A 19,769-nucleotide genomic window follows, 5' to 3' on the forward strand; every position below is an offset into this window, starting at 1 on the left:
GACACCACTGTAATTACTCTAATTTACTTGTCAGAGGAGAATCAAAGAGGAAATGACATAATTGGCTCCCAAACTACCTCACCCTTCAATGGGAATTGGGCTTTCCGACATCCTCCTTTTTCCTTTCCTTTCATTCCCTCTCCTCTCCCAGGCCCCAAGTAATAGCAGTTTCCCCTCTTGTAGAAGAGATCTGGAAATGGATCCTTCCATAGCTCTTCACAACACTGCCAGAGAAAGAAACCCTGATTTTCCCTTCTTGTCCTTCCTACAATATTCCTTGCCCTTTGTTTTTCTGATTAATAAATAATTAATTGTAAACTAAATTCTTTTCACTTATGCATTTTTTTCCATCTGAAGATGCAATTGTTTTAATAAAGCAATAATGCATTAAGCCTTACAAATTATAGCTCCGTGAATTAGGGAAATATTTTTATCCCCAAAAACTGAGACAGAATGGGAAGAAGAGCTTTCCCACAATCACACACGAAGCCCATGACAAAGCCAGAAATATAACCATCTCTCCTGACCCTGAGTCACATGATTTGGCCTCAAGACTATTACTCCCCTCAAAATCAAGGGGTGTAAATCAGTGATAAAGAACTGACACTGTTTAAATAACAGACACTGTAGGACTGGAAGGGACCTTGAGAGGTCATCTAGCCTAGTCCCCTGCATTCATGACAGGACTAAGTATTATCTAGACCAGTGGTTCCCAAACTTGTTCTCTGCTTGTACAGGGAAAGCCGCTGGCGGGCCGGGCCGGTTTGTTTACCTGCCGCGTCCGCAGGTTTGGCCGATCGCGGCTCCCAGTGGCCGCGGTTTGCTGCTCCAGGCCAATGGGAGCTGCTGGAAGTGGTGCGGGCCGAGGGACATACTGGCTGCCGCTTCCAGCAACTCCCATTGGCCTGGAGCAGCGAACCGTGGCCACTGGGAGCCGCGATCCGCCAAACCTGCGGACGCGGCAGGTAAACAAACCGGCCCGGCCCTGCACAAGCGGTGGAATAAGTTCGGAACCACTGATCTGGACCATCCCTGACAGATGTTTGTCTAACCTGCTCTTAAAAATCACCAGTGATTTGGTATTCAGGAACTGGCTCCAGGAATCGCCCTTCCGCCCACAGATCATTCTTAAATTAATAATGAACTTCCATGCAATAAATGTCACATATCAGGAACTAACATTTTAAAAGAGCTCTCAGAATATATGAATTTTATAGCTAAAATAGGATTTAAAGTATGTTATTTTGGGAAGTGTTGTTGTAGCCGTCTTGGTCCCAGGATATGAGCAAGGCAAAGTACGTAAGATAATACTTGACCAGATACTACCTCACCAGTGTTGTCTCTCTCATTTTAGTAACATTGCTGAAAAAAGTGAGAGTTGTGAACATCATGGGCTTCAAAATGGATGTGATCCAATTTACACCAGCTGAGGATCTGGCCAAACATACAGATTTTGGTTAAATCTTGATTAAATAATTTGGTTAAATCTTGGTTAAATCTTGATTAAATAATTCAGGCTTGATTTATACCAGCTTATTGTTATCTATTTTAATTGCATTATTTTACATTTTGTTACAGCTAATACTACATAGCATCACAAAATACGAAGATCTGACCATTTTTCTTCAGCAGAATATTTATCAGGTATGATGCATGGAGAGGAAATTAAACTTGTCATTGTTCAGCTTTTATTTTTTCAGTATTTAACGTTTTGTAGAAAACTGTATAAACAACATTTTGGGTATGACACTGATGCGTCCCATGTTTGAAAAAAATGAAGGACCAAATTCAGACCATAATGTAAATGGGAGTGAGTCTTATTGACCTCAATTGGAGGTGCATCTCCTTATGCTAGGGCTGAAAAGCATGTTCAATGAACAAACAAATGTAAACACAGTGGAACTTTTTTTTTTTCCAGTTTGAAACTGGTCCATTTGGGTGCATTCTTCTTACCCTGTCGGTTATCTTTACAAGATCTATCGACCTGTGAGTATTTTTATATTCCTGTTTCCTAAACTTCAGAGTTGCCTTAGCCATGTGAAAGGTGTAACACAGGCAGGGAGTGGTCACCCTTCTAAACCTTTCTAGTTTCCACAGACAGTCCCTTGGCCTACTAAATAATATTAGTTCCGCATTTTCAGCATTCTAGGTGTTGTTTCTTACAAATACAGGGAATACTGCTGATATTGATTGATTCCTATGTTTGGCTTATCAAAAGCTCAATAAATCAGTAAGAGGCTTTCTGTTAGTTTTAGATCAGGCTCCTAATCTATAGCTGGTGAGTTTTTATGGGTGTCCACCGTGGAAAGTGTTCTAGTAGAAAGATGCTGAGCCCAGTCCTTTGGACCACATGGAGCCTGGTTTGTGTGAGATCTGCAGTGAGGTACAGAATGTCCACACAAGAAATCCAGCCAGCAGGTGACACGTACTGTGCTAATTGGGTTAGTCTACTCTAGTGTCTCTCTGCCACATAACAAATACAAACAAAATAACAGACCTTTTTTATTCCGGGCTCTCCAATTCTGGCAGAATTTCTGATAGCCTGCGCAGTTTTACTTCATTTCAGTTTTGGATGATGATTCCGTTTTATATGGTCAGATGTCACTCAGGAAGCAGTGATCACTAAGTGAGTCAGTTGGTTAGTGTAATAGACATGCTGGCTCTAATTTAGAAGCATTCTTTAAGACAGCCTGTTTTAAATTGAGGGTCACCAGCATGTGGGACAATGGGTGAGATGTTTATTTTCACGGCCATCTGTCTCATGACTAGTCAGTAAACTCTATATCACAATGTCAAAGCACACCCTGCAAAAGCCTTTAAGATTCATACCCAAGTGAAAGAGAAGTGTCAATACATGAAGTGAGCTGTAGCTCACGAAAGCTTATGCTCAAATAAATTGGTTAGTCTCTAAGGTGCCACAAGTACTCCTTTTCCATCATCCATTGTATACCATCTCTCAACAATAACTCTCATGAAGAAACCATTTGTGTTTACATAAGATTATGCATTAGGGTTATCAAAGTGCTTTGCTGCAGTTAGGATTTTCTTCCTCTCACCCCTATATTGTGTTGAAAACAAATCACAATTTGGAACTGAGTTATATATATATAATATATATATATTCAATTGCTAATCCACTGAGTTTTGTTCCAGGGTTCACAGGTTTTTTTAGTTGACTTAACATTAACATTGCACTACGTTTCCTTTGCCCTTATGCAGAGCTGACACCCAAGCGGTTGGTTTAATAATAGCAATACAGTATCTGTATTTTATAATATAAGTAGCATTATCTTCATCTTATTGGCTGGGGGACTCAGGCCCAAAGAGATGTGGTGGCTTTTTTTAGGCCACACAGGCATGAGATTTTAAAAGATATTTAGGTGCCAAGTGGGTTTTTCATAGGCATGTAAATGCCTAACTCCCATTGATTTCAGTCCATGAATCAGCCATTAACTAGTACCTATTTCTTAAAGATACAAGCAGTGAGGTTATAGATCCTGTTATTTTTGAAATCCTAACAGAAGGATTATGCCATGTCTACTTACCCGTAATTGATTTCTGTGGGAGTTAGGTGCCTAGACACTTTTGAAAAATCCCACTTGGCACTGATCTGCATTTTCAGGTGTCTAAATATCTTTATAAATCTGATCCACAGTTGCAGTGCTGGTACAAAACCCAGCTCTCTTAAAAGCCAGATCTAGCACCATGCCACTGGATGACTTTCAGAAACTATGCTGCTTTCCTGGCCCTGAGTGAGGTAAATAGGACCCAAACCGATCCTTTGTTTATAAGAAACAGGAATTTATCACTAAAGACAGTGAAATGTATACTCAAACCTCTGCACAGTCTTTAAATAGAAAACTAAACCTTCTTATGTATATTTCAATGACAGATGAGTGGAGATGTCATAATCATCAGTTAGGGTTTGAAAAATAACAAGAGATATGACCTTACTACTCATATCATTCAGAAATATGTGCCATTTCGTGGCTCGTACACAGACGTAGTGAGTGGTTGTTATTTACACAACTGACATAGTTCTGGGTGAGAATTCAAAGGCCAGGGAGAACTGTTATATTCAGGGCCATCCCTAGGGGGGTGCGGGGCCTGGGACAAATCAGCCTGTATGGGACCCCTTGGGGCAGGGGATGCACTGGCTCTCCCCCGGGGGTGCTAGATGGGGCAAAGGGCACGCTGGTGGGGGCAATGGGGCTGCAGCTGCTCCACGGGGTGTGGGCTGAGGAGGCTTATCTGGCGCAAAGTGGTCGGGTGTGCCTGTCCGCTGGGTGACAGTGCTGCCTCCTGCCCAGCCTGGGCTGGGATCCCCACATTCCCTGGCCTCCGCATTCGAATAATGGCGGGACCAGGGTGGGCATGCGGGGCAGGGGAGCTGCGTGCGCAGCACCCATCTGCCAGCACTACCCCGGTTCCGGCAGGGGCCCAAGAGTCCAGAGAGCAGGCAGGGGCCATGTGATCTGTGCGCTGGTGCCATGGGGGAGCCCAGCTGTCTGGAGGAGGTAGGGCCAGACACACCACGCTGTCTCCTGCTCACTGGCTGTCTCTGCCTGATCTTCTCACTGCTCAAGGCAGACAGCTGTTGTCTTCACCGCGTCTGACACCGTGATGTCGAAGTGCGGGGCCCCCCAAAGAGCGGGGCCCAGAGCGGTTGCCCTGGGGACAGCTCTGGTTATACTTAAAGGGATCAAATCCAGCAGTAGAGCTAATCGGGAATTTTCTGTTACAATATTTTTTTCCACAGAAAATGAATGTCCACAAAATCAAAACTTTCCATGCAAAAATTTCAGTTTTGCCAACATTTCTCAATTGTGCATTGAGAAAATCAAAACAAAATATTTTGTTTCAGCTCATGTCAGCCCAAATCAAAATATTTTGGTTCCTCTAACTGAATTCAAATATTTCATTTCAGGTCAGTTTGCTATTAAACTGTGTCTGAGTGGTCACAATGCCTCATGGAAGGTGTAGTTTGGGTGCCTCATTCCACACTTCTCTATGGGCTACAGTCCTTAGCTGGACTACTGATCTCCGAGACTGCACTACAGTCTCTCCTCTTGTTGAACCGATGCAAGAGCCCAGCCCATGGTAGAGAATGGGGGCACTGGGCATTCAAACTACAACTCCCATGAGGCTCTGCTCAGCTCAGAGATACATAGGTGAGCGTCAAACCAAATTAAATAAAATGTTTGAATTCGGTTCATAAAATCACTCAGAAATAAAAATTTGGGAACTTTCTGTTCCACCAAAAATTTCAAAGTTTTGACTTTTCACCACAATTCAGGAAGAAAACAAATTACGGAATTTCCTGCAGGACAGAAATTCCAATTTTTGACCAGCTCTATCCAGCAGTCATTGTAAATCAGTAAGATGATAGGCATTTTTAAAATAGATCTACACAAGTAACAAAGGTGAAGGGTTGCGCTTTCATGCTGCTCTCTGTATTTTGCTTATGATTTCTTCATACAGCATGCTCACATAACCCTCAGCTGCGGAACTGATAACAAATGGAAAGAGGCAAGAGAGAATTCCTAAGTGAGTTCCTCATGATTTGTTGTTGCCTCTGGTTTGGGAAGCAATGCTAGTTGCTAACGATTGTAACTGCATTTTTACTGCTAGTGGTGAAAAAATCAGAAATAATTGCAGTCTTACATTAGACGCTGTCACATCTCTTCAGACTTCCTCCTCAAACATCTTACTCATCCAGGCAATGTTAGGCACACTCTGTTGCTCTATTAGGACCTTTCTGGCACTGATCCATCCATTCAGAAGCCTACTTTAAAGTCCTGCATCCCACCAGAATGGTCCTGCGGTGAGCCCCCATTGTAGCAACATAAAATCTTCTTGGCCTCTCTCCCTCCTCTGTTATACATGAGACCATCAGTTCTATAACCTATTGCCAAACCGAGGCCCAATTGACCAATTGAATATGTTATCTCAGATTCCTGTATGCAAGCACAGTGCATTACCACTTTGAAGCTAGCTTGTCATCCCCTCAAGACTAAATATAATATTGGCTACATCACACACACCGTCAGTGTATTACTCACAAACTTCAGGAACTTATTTGGCCAGTGTGGACCATGGGCATTTCACTGCTTAATAGTAGCTCATTGCAACTAGATTTGTGCACACAGCAGTGCTTATTTGAACCTTTTAACTTTTTAAAAAGTGCTTCTTGTGAATGAAGAAAATAGTCATTTGATCTCTGAAAAACCACCAAAAAGTTAGAGGTCAAGAGGAGGCTGTGTAGGTCATTAAAGGTGACTTATTATAAACCCAGCAAAATGTGAGTCAACCTGTATCTCCTTATTGCGATCCCCAATCTCTAGTAATTGCATCTTTGTAGTCTTTTCTCTTCCACAAATGTGTCCAGCTCCTTCTTGAATTGACTTATGCAGTTCTTCTTCAAGTGCTCACACATGTCCATTCTGCTGTATGTGTGTGTTAGCCTCGTGTACAGTTATTTGAGAACTTTTTCCCTCAGTGGTACCCATCAGGTCAGCCCAAGCTCCGTCTATTGCCTTACGCGGCTGTGCACTGGTATAAGAGGATGGAGCTGCCCACTGATTCCTTCAGTTCCTTCTTACTGCGAGCGATGGTTGTTGGAGTGATCTTAGACTACTTATCACAAGTGTTTCCCTCACTCCTTTGTGTTAGGAATTAGTTAGTTAAGATAAGTTAGTTTTAGCTAGGTTTTTAACGATAGATTTAGTCTTAGGTCTTTTGGACTACATTTTTCATTCTTTAGTACAGGGCTGGGTGCCAAAACGATGCCATGTTCACCAGGGTATACGTCCTGCCACACTTGTGCTAAATCCATGCCAGGCAGTGACCCGTGCCTGGTGTTTGGGAAAATCCCACACCAGCGACAGATGTCACATCTACAAATGGTTTGAACCTCACTCAAAGGACAGAGTGGTCAGGCTCAAGGGTCTACTCTGGGAGGCAGCACTTCAGGCACCACTGGACTCATTTCACACAGAGAGAGCACCGAGTACATCAGCCTCGGTGTGGAGCATGCCAGAGATGTCTGTGGTTCCTTGGTCCCTCTTGTTGGTACCAAAGGAAAGGCTTAGACCTTCCTCAGGCGTGGCACCACATTTGATTGTGTCAGTGCCTAAGCCTAGTAAAGGCAGAGACTCTAGCCTAGGAAACACGGTGGGAAAAGTCTTTTGCTTGAGCAATCTGCAGCTAAAACGAAGAGATCGCTGGCTCTGGAGCAATATATTCACTGATATGTGTGATAAATGATTAAATATAAAATAACCACAAAAGTGACATTCATGCTACTCCACTTGTTAACTTTCTCAATTCAGAGCTAGCCTACACTACCACATGGGGTCAATCCAAGGTATGCAACTTCAGCTACGTGAATAGCGTAGCTGAAGTCGACGTACTTAGATCTACTTACCGCGGAGTTTTCACTGCGGTAAGTCGACAGCTGATGCTCTCTCATCGACTCCGCTTGTGCTTCTCGTTCTGGTGGCAAAAAGTTCCATTAAAAAAAAAAAAAGAACAAAGCAACAACAACTAACTCAGAATATGTGGAAAATGAAACCTTGGGCTTTTATGAAACAGAACAGAGTGGAAAACGCTCTCAAATCTACCAAAGTTTCAGCTGATTTTCCCTCCCCTCAAGCTTTGATCAGTTATATTTGCTAAGCTTAAGTATCAACATCAATGTGGACAAATAGGTCGGTCTTGGTTTAGTATCTTTGTTTACTGTGGCAGGCTTTGATACAAAAGAGCTTCACATGGTAAATACAGAAAACAATCAGCATACTTTGGAAAAATGAAGGGCTGAGTTGAAGCTGCCTGGATTTGAAGTACCTACATGGAGTAAGTTGTATTAAATCAGAATACAGAATGTATTAAAACTGACTGTCTTGTTAATGGAACTACTCACATGCTTAAAGTTAAACATGTATTTGCTGAGCTGGGATCCAAACAAGAAAAAACAGTGAGTTAAGAACAACACCGTGTCCTTGCTTTTATTGAGTCACATCACAACCTTCACAGTTTTTAAACATCGGGTTTTTTCTGCCCTTTTATAAACATCTGTTACCTTTGTAAAAGGACTTTCATACTGTGCAAATGTGGAAAAAATTAGACCATTAATACAAAAAGCCATTAATCTGCCCTGTCATTCCTCATATCTCCTTTATACTTATTTGAGATCTTTACATTCAAAGAGGAGTTTTTCTCCTTCTTAGGGCCAATTCTATTTCTGTAGTGGACTCCTAATTGTGTGTTTGTTAATGTAACAGTGTTGCCATGAAAATGGGTGTGATGTCATCAATTTACTATTACAGCTTCACCTCAGGATTAAGGAACTGACATTAAGTTAAACACACACTTTTTTTTTTATAGCTAGCAAACTGAAGGAAAATCTAAGATAAATAATGAACAGTAACCAGTTTTATGCTTGTTTTGCTATGTCAGCGTTTCCCCCAGTATTAAATGTATGCCTGGTTTTTGGATTTAATGTGCAATTCTCAGCTGTTTTCCATTAAAGACGGGGCATGGATTTTCCTTGGAGCTTGCAGGTTTTTGAATCAACAGATTGAGAACATAAACCATTATAGAGCATTGTTTTTTTAACATGAGTGTCATGCATCTGATGTCCATCTGATTAAGTATTTCAAACCGTCATGTTCAGTATTCAAGTATTTTTGTTTCTTTACATTTTTTGAACTCATGTGTGTGCATTCTTAAAAATTGGATAGAACCTGGATACCGCTCACTAGAAATCCCCATTCCCACTACAGTTTCAGTTAAATATGGTTTTTTTTTCTTTACTTTTCCTAAACTCTTGTGTAATTTGTTTGTAATTTCTAAATCAGGAGTGGCTGCAATGTACTGATAGGTTTAATAAGAGGGACAGATTGAAGTAGGTGAATGGATACAAAGTTTTGGGGCTGATAGTAAGCTGATGTAAATTGTATTCGCTCCATTGATTTCAAAGGAGCGTTGTCAATGGAGCAATGAGAATTTATATCAGCGGAGGCTCTTACCCATACAGTTTGTATAGCTCTTTGAGATTAATGGCACTGTAGTGCTTATAATTCCAATAGGACTCAAGGTTAATATATAATAATACGGTTGAGCCCAGGCAAAATGAGATTAATTATATGTCAGGATGATATTCTGTAACGTGTATTTGAACCAGTCCTGCCTCTAACAGCAGCCTTCTGAGACAGTGTTGGAAAGTATCAGAAAAGTGCATGCGGGCCACTGGATTGTTTTATAACTATAGAAGGGCTCCACTGTGGTATTTTTGTCATGAAGGGATTTCCCGAACTGATACAAAGCAAAAGAATTACACTGGGAACTTACCATCGCCAAAAAAATATTTTAAAAGAATGATATGTGATGATAGAGATGGCTACAAATAATTGGGCATAGGGAAGGGAGTTTTAACGTCAGCATTTGGGTTCCAAATGGAGCAAATGTGTTTCCCGTAAATACAGTGCAAGCTGAAAATAGAAAATACATCTAGTAATAATAGTTCATCTGTAAGACCTTTGAGAACAATCTGGAAGTCCAAAGCTATCATTATGGCTTTATGCAAATAGGTGCCCATTCAGGGCAGCACTTAAGAATGAACTTAACTTTAAGGATGTTCTTAAGCGCTTTCCTGAATCAGATCCTTGGTATCTAACTGGATCATTTTCTTTACAGACCATTGCTTATGACCCAAATCCCATAACTAACTTGATTCCATGTTTTCAGCCTCCAATCAAAATATTTTCTCCCACTCCACAGAAATACTTCCATGCTATCGTAACAGAGGAAAATATTGATAATGTCACACCATGAAGATGCACAAGAGCCCTATAGGGTAATGAAAGAAGGCAATCCCCCTTTTTAATGGCCTTGTACTTGAGCAGCATCTTTTCATTGACTTGAGACCCTCCTGACCTAGGGAATAGAGTCAGGAGACTGGGATTTTATACCCAGCTGAACCACTGACTCACTGTGTACCATTGGACAAAATTCTTAGTCCCTCAGCTTCCCCATCTTTAACTTAAGGATAATGATACTCACCACTGTAGAGTGCTTGAAGACTTAGGGCTTGTCTACACTGGCCTGGTAAATTGGTGCTGCTGTGATTGATTCAGTGGCATTGATTTAGCGGGTCTGGTGAAGATGCGATAAGTCGATGGGAGAGCCCTCTCCTGTTGACTTCAGTACTCCACCTCCCCGAGAGGTTGAAGCTAAATTGGCGGGAGAGCATCTTCCATCGACAAAGCATGGTGTAGACACTGTGTTAGGTTGAGATAAGCTACGTCGCTCACGGGGGTGATTTTTTCACACCCCTGAGCGGCGTAACTTACATCGATTTAGGCAGCAGCATAAACCAGGACTGACAGATGGAAAATGCTATTGAAGTGGTATTATTAATAACAATAATTTATTTATTAAGGTTCTTTAGACAATTTATTACCAGGACATCAAAATTAATGACCCTTTCACAAGCTGCATGTCTTCAACATATTGCATTGCAAGCTGACAAAAATATACAATGCAGTGTCGTTACCTGTATTTATTTTCTGTCTATACAGTGCCTAAAGTGTGCTAGGCCTGTCAAATACCACACCTCTTATTGTACTGTAAATAAATACTCTGGCTCGCATGCTAACTTCTTGGGAATGGGGAACTGTAGTGACAGTATGATTTATAATCGTTGTAAATATTATAGCTATATGTTTGGTGGTTGTTTCCTCCCTAGCAGAAATGATTTGAAACGCAGATGTGTTTCTTCTTGAAAATCTGAGATACACCTCTAAAGTCCCATATTGTTTGCACCTAAAGAGGCAATTAGAACTTCCTTCCATTGTCCTGCTTGTATGTCCCATTGCCCCTAGCTGACGTATATTGTATAGTCCGCTCATTTCGGACAAGGCTATGGCATTTTCAAGATGCAACTGTTTCTAAAACTAATAAGTGGCCAAATTCCAAAGATTATTATCGTTCCATCCATGCCTTGAAAGGTTGTGATCTCTTTATACAAGACTTTTCCACACCACATACACAGTGTTCATGGATTCTTCTTAGCCCTTTTGATTCAGCACAAGTAATATTAGCTAGTAAGGCACTTAGACATCACTGGAACTGGCTCTTGGATTGCCCTTCTCATTTATACACATGAAGTAGTGCACATGTGAACCTCAACAGGTTCAGTTCAGATATAGTGATTCTAAGGACCTCTTCAGTCCTGAAAGCAGGCTGGAAATCTTTAAAGATTTACAATACATCCTGCTTTTGGCACTACAAGTAATACCACAAGAAACATATCTCTACAATATCTGGGACATAACCGGGAACTGCAGAGTTGCACCAACTTTTTTATTCTTGGAACCAAATTTTTGAACTGAAAATAAGGGTTAAGTTCGTGTTTTGGATTAAATGTCAAGTTAAATCCTATTTTAACCACACCAAGTCCACCATAATACCTGTTCCATTGTCACAGACATATTATACCGCTATATGTATTTTTTAAAGCTGAAATTTAAGGGGTCCAAAGACAAGCAACAAAAATTGTTAGATGTATGGAAAGGCTTACGTATCAGGAGAGAGTGAAAAGATTAGAATTGTTCAGCTTAGAGAGGAGACAAATAAGAGGGAACATGCAACAGGTATATAAAACAATGAAATATATAGAGAAAGTCAGTCAGATAAGCCCTTTATCTTTTTACTAATACGAGAATAAGGGGAACCAATGTAACTGGAGTTGGCACATTTAAAACTGAAAGAAGAAATACTTTTTAGGCCAGCACATGGAATTTATTGCCATAAAATTGTCATAGGGTCCAGTTGATTGATTGCATTCAGAAAAGGATCAGACATTTATAGGTATAAGAATATTCACAATTACATTAGAATTATAATGGATATAAACCCTCATGTCTCAGGGCATAATCCAACCACTAACTGATGGGATTTAGGATAAAAACCTTCCTCTTTGGGGAGAGTATTCCATAATTGTCTACTAGGATGTCTTTTGAGTCTTCTTCTGAATCATCTGATGCTCACCACTATCTGAGACAGAGTACTGGAGTAGCTGGACCAGTGGCACGAAGCACTATGATGATTCTGATGTTTCTAAGAATAAAGGACCTCAGAATAGGGTTTTTACTTTGCATATTGTTCTTCCATGTTGTGTATGGTAGATTCTACTATGTATAGTACATATACAGAATTGTCTGCAGTTAATGGACACATTCCATTGATAGCAATGAGAATTTCCCTAGAGATCAAAGACAGACTAACCTGGTGGAGGCACTTTTGTTAGTAATATCTATATTTCATATCTGAAACATTACATAAAATACAAAATCAAGTATGTTCCTAAAACAATCATCCTTGGAAGTAATGCGCATATATGAAGAATACTTGCATATCTTCTTCTAACACTCTTTTTTTGCTCAATAGTTATTTAAGCAAAACACTCTAGTAGCTGTGAGTTTTGTAGCTTTAACTATTGTTGAAAACAGCTTCCCTTTCTCTTTACTGCTACAGTTTACCACTTAATTACTAATTTCTTTTAAAACAACTTGCTATGTCTGCAATGTCTTCAGCAGGTTTTAGGTAACTACATAAACAAGCATATTTTTTCTTAGAGAAATGTACCCAAAACAAATCCAAAAACTGAACCATGTTAGCAACTTTCCAAGCCTTAGAAATGTTAAATCCTGTGAAATTATGATTAAACTTTCCCAAACCTTTTTCAGGGTGCGCAATGATTTTGATGTGCTCACTAACCAACTGATTGGCACCCACGGATACTGTACACAAGTAAGTAAGGGAGGTGGGTGAGTGTTAAAGACAGCATGTGCAAAAAGCCAACATGATATGAACTATACTCCATGAAGAAACAACACTCTTGACTTCAGATTCCTCATGTGTTTTTCCCTTTTTTTAAGTGTCTTCCTCCTTTTTTCTTTTATAAGACTTTCGTTTTCTCTTCTTTGTTCTGAGAGCATCTCGCTTTGTGAATCTTCTCCTTACCTGCCTGAAACAAAAATTTTTATTATTTGCCATTTTTCTAATTTTGCTTTGTTTTTCTAATTTTTTATTTTTGCAAGCTCAGTTGGGACCTAATCCAAAGCTTGCTGTAGTCAGTGGGCTTTTGATCGATACCTGAGTTGGGTTTCTGGTGCATCTTTCTCCCATCCCCATTTAATGAACTGGATGTTCAGTTGCTGGGTTCTTGGGTCAGGGGGACCTAACAAATACCACTGAGCCGCCATGTAAGCATCAATGATGCAGGAAGCAGTGTTTGTTGCTCAGAAATTACTGTTCTTCCTTCCGAGTTAGTATTGAACTAAGGCTGCAGGGCTGGTGGAGTTCCTGTCTTCCAATGAGAAATAAAATTGAGGTCCTGAAAATCTGTAATCATTAAATTGGCATGTCCTCATAAAGAAGTAGTTGTAATCTTATTGCCCTGGTGAAACTTAAACTCAAGACATTCTGTCTACAGTACCTAAATTATTGCTGCAGGAAAAAGGCACCATTCACTTCCTTTCCCAAACCTGTTGTGCGGTGTTGCTGTGTGTGTTAAACATCTTTGCTGCCTCTTGTAAGATGGGGCTGTACTTCCCTGGTGGACTAAGAGCTCCCTTGCTGTAGTTTGTACATCAGTGCAAGTCTATAAAGCTCCTGGGCTCCTTTGGAATAAAACCTGGCTATAAATATGTAAATTTGTTATTGCTATCATAAATCAAGTCTAAACTGACAAGAGCTTAATTCTTTCTGCCTTCAAGCTATGGCAACTTGAAACTTTTTTCCTCAAAATTATCTTCATATTTTGTTTTTTCTCTGTGGACTCTCACAATGTTGTGTATTAATGCTCAGCCAATTCCTTTGTGTGGCATAATCCACTTCTGTGTATTGCCATGTGCCATTAGTGTCAGCGTGTTTTGTGGAGACCTTATCCAAAGTGAGATGTGCGTGGTGTCCCATTCAGTTCCATCGGCTTTATACTCACACACCACTCTGACTCCATGGACTGGCCAACAGTAATATTAGAAGGAACAGAATGAGCAGACTCTGGCAGATGTAGTGTGTAGGCCGTAAGGGGTGGTACAGGCCATGACTAAGCCCACCACTGATTATTGTATGTAAGTGGCAGAGGAGGGTGTTTCGGAGTTGTACTGAGTGAATTTAATACATTGTTACAACATGGAAGGCTGTTTTGTACAGGCAAGATTTGTTCTCTTCTCTGTCCCTAGAAAATGAACACATCCATATAACGCTCATTTCTTGGCCTTTCTTTATGAAACAATGTTAGGAATCTACCCTGCCTGATTTTGAATTTCAATGTGAATGGATTAAATGCTCTCCATGGAAAGCCACCCAATGGCTTTATGAGTTTTGGCTGTTTCAATTCACAGGGCATGGGAGGAACATGTTCTTTGGCCTAGATACACACGGCATTTCGCCCTTTGAGATGTGCTTTGGGATTCAGGTTCCAAGAAGCCCAAACCATCAAAGCACAGCTCAGGTCAAACCCCTAATGGCTCAAGCCCCTGCCACAGTCACAATTTTCTGAGGCCCTTATTGTATTTTAAAGCTGTCCTTCCACAGTGGATCCACCTCCTTGCAGTGTTCTCCAACATGATCTTCAATGGTAATACCATTGCAGTGAGAGGCCTGGGGTTCACACTGGCTTTCAAAGGCAGCAGTGATATGGGCCATATAGATAGATACTGCATCTCCCTGCCTCCACGAAGGTAAATCCATCTCTGAGTGAGTCCAGGTTCACAAAAGTTAGTAAACCTTTGGCAAATCTAATCTGATAGAAAAAGTATGCCCACACACATGCAGAAATGTCAGGAAAATATTATAAAATACTTGTTTACTCAACTCCTAGTTAACCATATCTTGATAATGTCTTCTGGTATTGCAATGTTTCTCAACCAGTGGGTTGCAGCCCCTCAAGGTGACGGGTAATGTAAGTCAATTGGGGGTGGGGGTATCCTTAGCCAGTGAAAATTTTATTACAATCTAAAGCAAAGAAAATCACGCTCCCCCACTCCCTGCATCTGCTCACCCTTCAAGCTCAAGTATGTCAGCCTCTCGAAAAACACGCGCACATCGATTACATAGGCTTAGCATTTATGCTGATACATTTTTTACTCTTACTGTTACAGAACATGTCAGGGCTAGTGAAAATGACTGACTTAGAATAAGGGGTGCCAACCTAGAAAGGTTGAGAATAGTATTGGATGTAAGGTTGTATTGGATGTAAACTGGCTTTCCTGCCCTAATCTGGCTGGCCTTTTAAATCCAGTTGATGTTTCTTCATTGCACTTTGGGGTAGGAATCCTGAAGCACATCCTTTGAAAAGCCCACTGCTTAGCTAATGCCTTTATTCCAGATAAGGGTAACTCCCCACTTCAGTAAAAGCTGTGGTTACCACAATGTGTTGTGTTGATTCTTAATGAGCTGGCGAGATGTATAGTTGATGACTTTTTTTTATATTATAAACAGGAACTTGTGAACTTGCTGCTGACTGGTAAAGCTGTGTCCAACGTGTTCAATGATGTAATAGAGCTGGACTCTGGAAATGGAAATATCACAGTTTTGAAAGGAATCACTAACCGCAGTGATATCGGCTTGCTGTCTCTCTTTGAGCACTATGATGTTTGCCAGGTATGTACCATTTGCTTTTGAGTTTAGTTTAAAAAGGAAGCAATTTACAAATCCGAAACTTAACATAGACTGAATGCTTGCAGTAAGACATTATATTTCACTTACTGTGTGATTGCACACTGGGGAGCCGGCCTGGATGAATCCGCTAGGTGATGCCACCATATAATTTTGCTACTACCACTAATAATAACAGGAACATAGGACATAGGACTGGAAGGGACCTCCTGGTTCACTGCGTCCAGTTCCCTGCTATTACAAGCAGCACCATCATATAATCACAGATCTAAACTTATCAAGCGCCGTTTTGAACTTAGGTTATTTGTCCCCACTTCTCCTGTTGGGAGGCTGTTTGAGAACCCCACTCCACTAATGGTTAGAAACCTACCACTAACCTTCAGCCCAATAATATTCATGACCAGTCTATGCTCATTTGTTCTTGTGCCAACATTGTTGTTGATCTTAAATAGCTCTTTCCTTCCCTTGTGTTTACCTCCCTAATGTATTTGTAGAGAGGAATCAAATCCCTTCTTAGTCTTCATTTTGCTAGACTAATAAAAGACAATGATAATATCTGGCAACATAAAGGGACATGTTTCTTTTCAACATTTAATTTTGAAAATAATATTTTAGTTTCATTTAGAAAGAAAATGCAAAATTAGATTGAAAATTCCAAAATAACCCAGTGAGAGTAATTAACTGCTGGAACAATTTATGTACAGCTGTAGTGGATTATCCATCACTTGAAGTCATTAAATCATGACTGGGTGTCTTTCTAAAAGATATGTTCTCTCACAACCAGAAGTTATTGGGCTTGACTCTGGAATAGTGTTGGAAATTCTATGGCCTGTGTTATACAGGGGATGAGACTCGATGATCACAATGTTCCCTCTGGCCTTTTCAATTTAGGAATCTGTGAAAAGACACCCATCAAGTAATTAGCTAATAATTTGTTTTAACTGATCAAATGCAAATAAATGTATCTGAAAACAAATCCTGACTTTAAATGTTTCCTATATGGCTGAAGTTAGTGGGATTTTCTTAACACTGATAAATTCTAGTGTTTCGTTTTTGTAATGGAAAAAGAGTACTACAGTATTCAGGACTAAAACAATAAAGTCAAGGAAATAACCCAATATGATATTAATGTCCAAATTTGATGAATACTGATCAAAACAAAGCAAGGAAAACATTTGCTTCATCTGGTTCATGCTTCTAGTCCTTCCTTAGTATTATTATAAAGAATGTTTCACTTCCTTGGCTTGAACCTCAAAAAGATTAGCACCTCTTACAGATGTTTTCCATGCTCCAGAGTGGAAGATGTGTTGTATGTAGCACAACATTAAGTGAGGTTAGTATAGATGATAACTCATCTACTGCTCCACTCTCCCCAAAAAATTCTACATTACCAAATCCCAAAACATCTGAAAACCTAACCCCTTCAACTTATTCTTCAGATACTACACTTAAGGGACGTGGCGCCTTCTATGAATATGCAGCTGCTTGAGAATTAGAATCATGATCAGCGATATATTTTCCAAGTCAATTATTCTTACTCAGTTGCAGAAACCCCAGTAGACATAATTTCATTTTTTTTTGGTCTACACTAATTCAAGCATCTGATGCAAACTTTCTTACATTTTATTTGGAACATCTGTCACTGCTGTACATTTGAGTTTTTCGAGTACACCACAATACACACTGGAGGGAATGTAACAAAAATCGGATTCCAGTGGACTCATGTCACCAGGCCTGGAACTCATTGTCATGGTTTCAGAATTAAGGGCCAAGTTCTACTCTCAGTTACACCGATGTGAATCTAGAGTAGCACCAGGAAAGTGGGTGAGGTTACACTGTATTTACTTTGGTGTAACTGAGAGCAGAATTGGGCTCTAAGTCTTTAGAATTGACTGTTTCCTTCTTAGCAGCATTTCAGTAAATAGGTTCTGCATGAAATTACAGTGTGGCAATGAGGATGGTAACTGGAACTAGAAATGGATAAGAACAGTAATTTTTTCAACAGTTAGAGGCTCATGTATGAGACTTATAGTGAATCACAGAATCAGAACGTAGGGATGGAAAAGTACTTTGAGGTCATATCCAGTCAACCTCCCAAGTGTAGGATTGTGCCCATTGTCAAGTCTATCTTGAAAAGACTAAAGCAACAGAGCAACTCTATAGTTGAATACGGTGCACACCATAAAAACGCAATGTTAGCCTCGCTGCCATGATCCAGACACTATCATGTCTTTAACTCTCACTGCCTTTTCCCATAGCTACTTGGTCATCTTAGCTCCTCATTTTCCCACTTTTTCCTAACATGTTAAGTGCCATGTGATCTGATAGGAGGACTCGGAATCAAGAACTAATCTTGGTTCTGCCAGTGGTTCCCCCTGTGGTGGCAATGAGCATGTTAGCAAACTTTTCTACCTTCATTTCTTGATTTAGAAAACTGGGACAATGACAGTTATCTGTTAACTCAACTTATTCATTAAAATGCCACTGATGGGAAATATTAGCTTCAACCCCTTTGACGCAACCAGCACACTGTGTGCACTAACAAGATCTGCTTTACAAATTAACTCACAAATTCACTGCATATTCTCTGTCTTCTGGTACTTCATCTGTTTATCTGCCCTGTGCAACACTCTTCCCATAACCTTTTGTCTGCTTTGCAGGTGCCTCTTGCACTTAAATGTATTAGAAGCAACTCATCTGGGGGAAAAAGATATCCAACCATCTTAGCTAAGAAACGAGTCATGAAAATATGCACATGCAAAATGGGAACTGGTGGGCAAGCTTTATTATCCATCAGTTTGGCTTTTTATTGTTCGGTAATGAGCACGCAGTAGAGATTCTGCTTCATGTATGGATTCTGCAAAGGCACTGTAATATCTCTATAAATTACTGGTGAGCTCCATTATGGAGAAAAATGTGTGTTCCATCTTAAGGTATCCATCATTTAAAAAAATTTGTTCTTGACTCCTTGTTTATTCAAATCCCTTTCTAGCTTGGAAATGAAATGTGTTTCCTTACAGAAAACTTTTTGTCTTCTATCTCATCCGTGGATTTGTTTTCATAGGGTTGGTCATTACTGTTGGGATATTAGCACTGACTTGTTTAAGAAAAGACAAAACAACAAGATTGTGGCATTTCTTTATTTAAACCTTAGATTTTAGAGATTTTCACAGATTTTGCAAGCATCTATAGCAGAAAGACTTTGGTCAAATATAGCCCAAATTTCTGTAGCATTGGACTGTCTCTGATACCACTGTGAGTAAATCTTGACTTCTTGAAAATGAAATGTGAAACTTTTGCACTACCAACCTCTGTTCTCAAAACCACCACTGTTATTTTTACATGTATTATTTACATTGCAGTGGCACCTAAAGGCCCCAGTCAGGGTGGGATCCCATTGAATTAAACACTGCATCAACATGATGAGAAGAACCAAAGAGCTTACAATCACCAGCCTTTGGACCTAGCACTTGCAAATTATGATTGGTGAAGCCTGTAACTGGTGTGGAAATTCATTATTATTACCTGTCTGTCTTGGATGACAGGCTTCACTCAGCACCATGATGTCTGCATGCCTTTTTGAGCTCAAGTTGCATATGGCCTTTGACCCACAGCCATCACTTCATTTGCTATAGATCTCTTTAATCTGACCTGCGTAAGGCACCAGTGATATAATAATTGGTAATAATTGTATGTTGTGGCTGCATATAGGGTCTTGTTCAAAGCCCACTGCAGTCAAAGGGAGTTTGGTCACTTATTTCAGTGAGGTTTGGATTGGACCCAAATCTTTTTCCATTCCTCTCCATTATTTTTCACCTTTTCATCTGTTTCCTATTTCATCATGTGAGATAGTTCTTCTTCTGTATCAAAACTATCCAGTGCCATTTTGTTCTGTGTTTGTCCAGCACTTAGCACAGTGGGGTCTTGGTCCATGACTAGAGCTCTTAGGTGCTACCACAATACAAATAATAATATTAATAAATTACATACTGCTTCTGTTATACTAATGACTGTCTATTTCTAGTTGAACTCAAAGATCTCTGTTTAAAACTTTTTTGTTTCTGGCAGGGCTGGCGTATTCT

General features: G+C 40.1%; 1 protein-coding gene across 1 annotated transcript in view; it reads left to right on the forward strand.

Moving 5' to 3' along the window:
- MINDY4 (MINDY lysine 48 deubiquitinase 4) overlaps positions 1-19,769 on the forward strand; it is a 95,089-nt gene that overhangs the window by 56,831 nt on the left and 18,489 nt on the right. Inside the window, exons 13-16 of the mRNA XM_027828862.3 lie at positions 1,579-1,644; positions 1,919-1,986; positions 12,750-12,813; positions 15,511-15,672. Of these exons, the coding sequence (XP_027684663.2) occupies positions 1,579-1,644; positions 1,919-1,986; positions 12,750-12,813; positions 15,511-15,672 (360 nt within the window). The remainder of the gene's footprint in view (positions 1-1,578; positions 1,645-1,918; positions 1,987-12,749; positions 12,814-15,510; positions 15,673-19,769) is intronic.

This window comes from Chelonia mydas, chromosome 2 (assembly GCF_015237465.2).
Source record: "Chelonia mydas isolate rCheMyd1 chromosome 2, rCheMyd1.pri.v2, whole genome shotgun sequence".
Classification (NCBI taxonomy): domain Eukaryota; kingdom Metazoa; phylum Chordata; order Testudines; family Cheloniidae; genus Chelonia; species Chelonia mydas.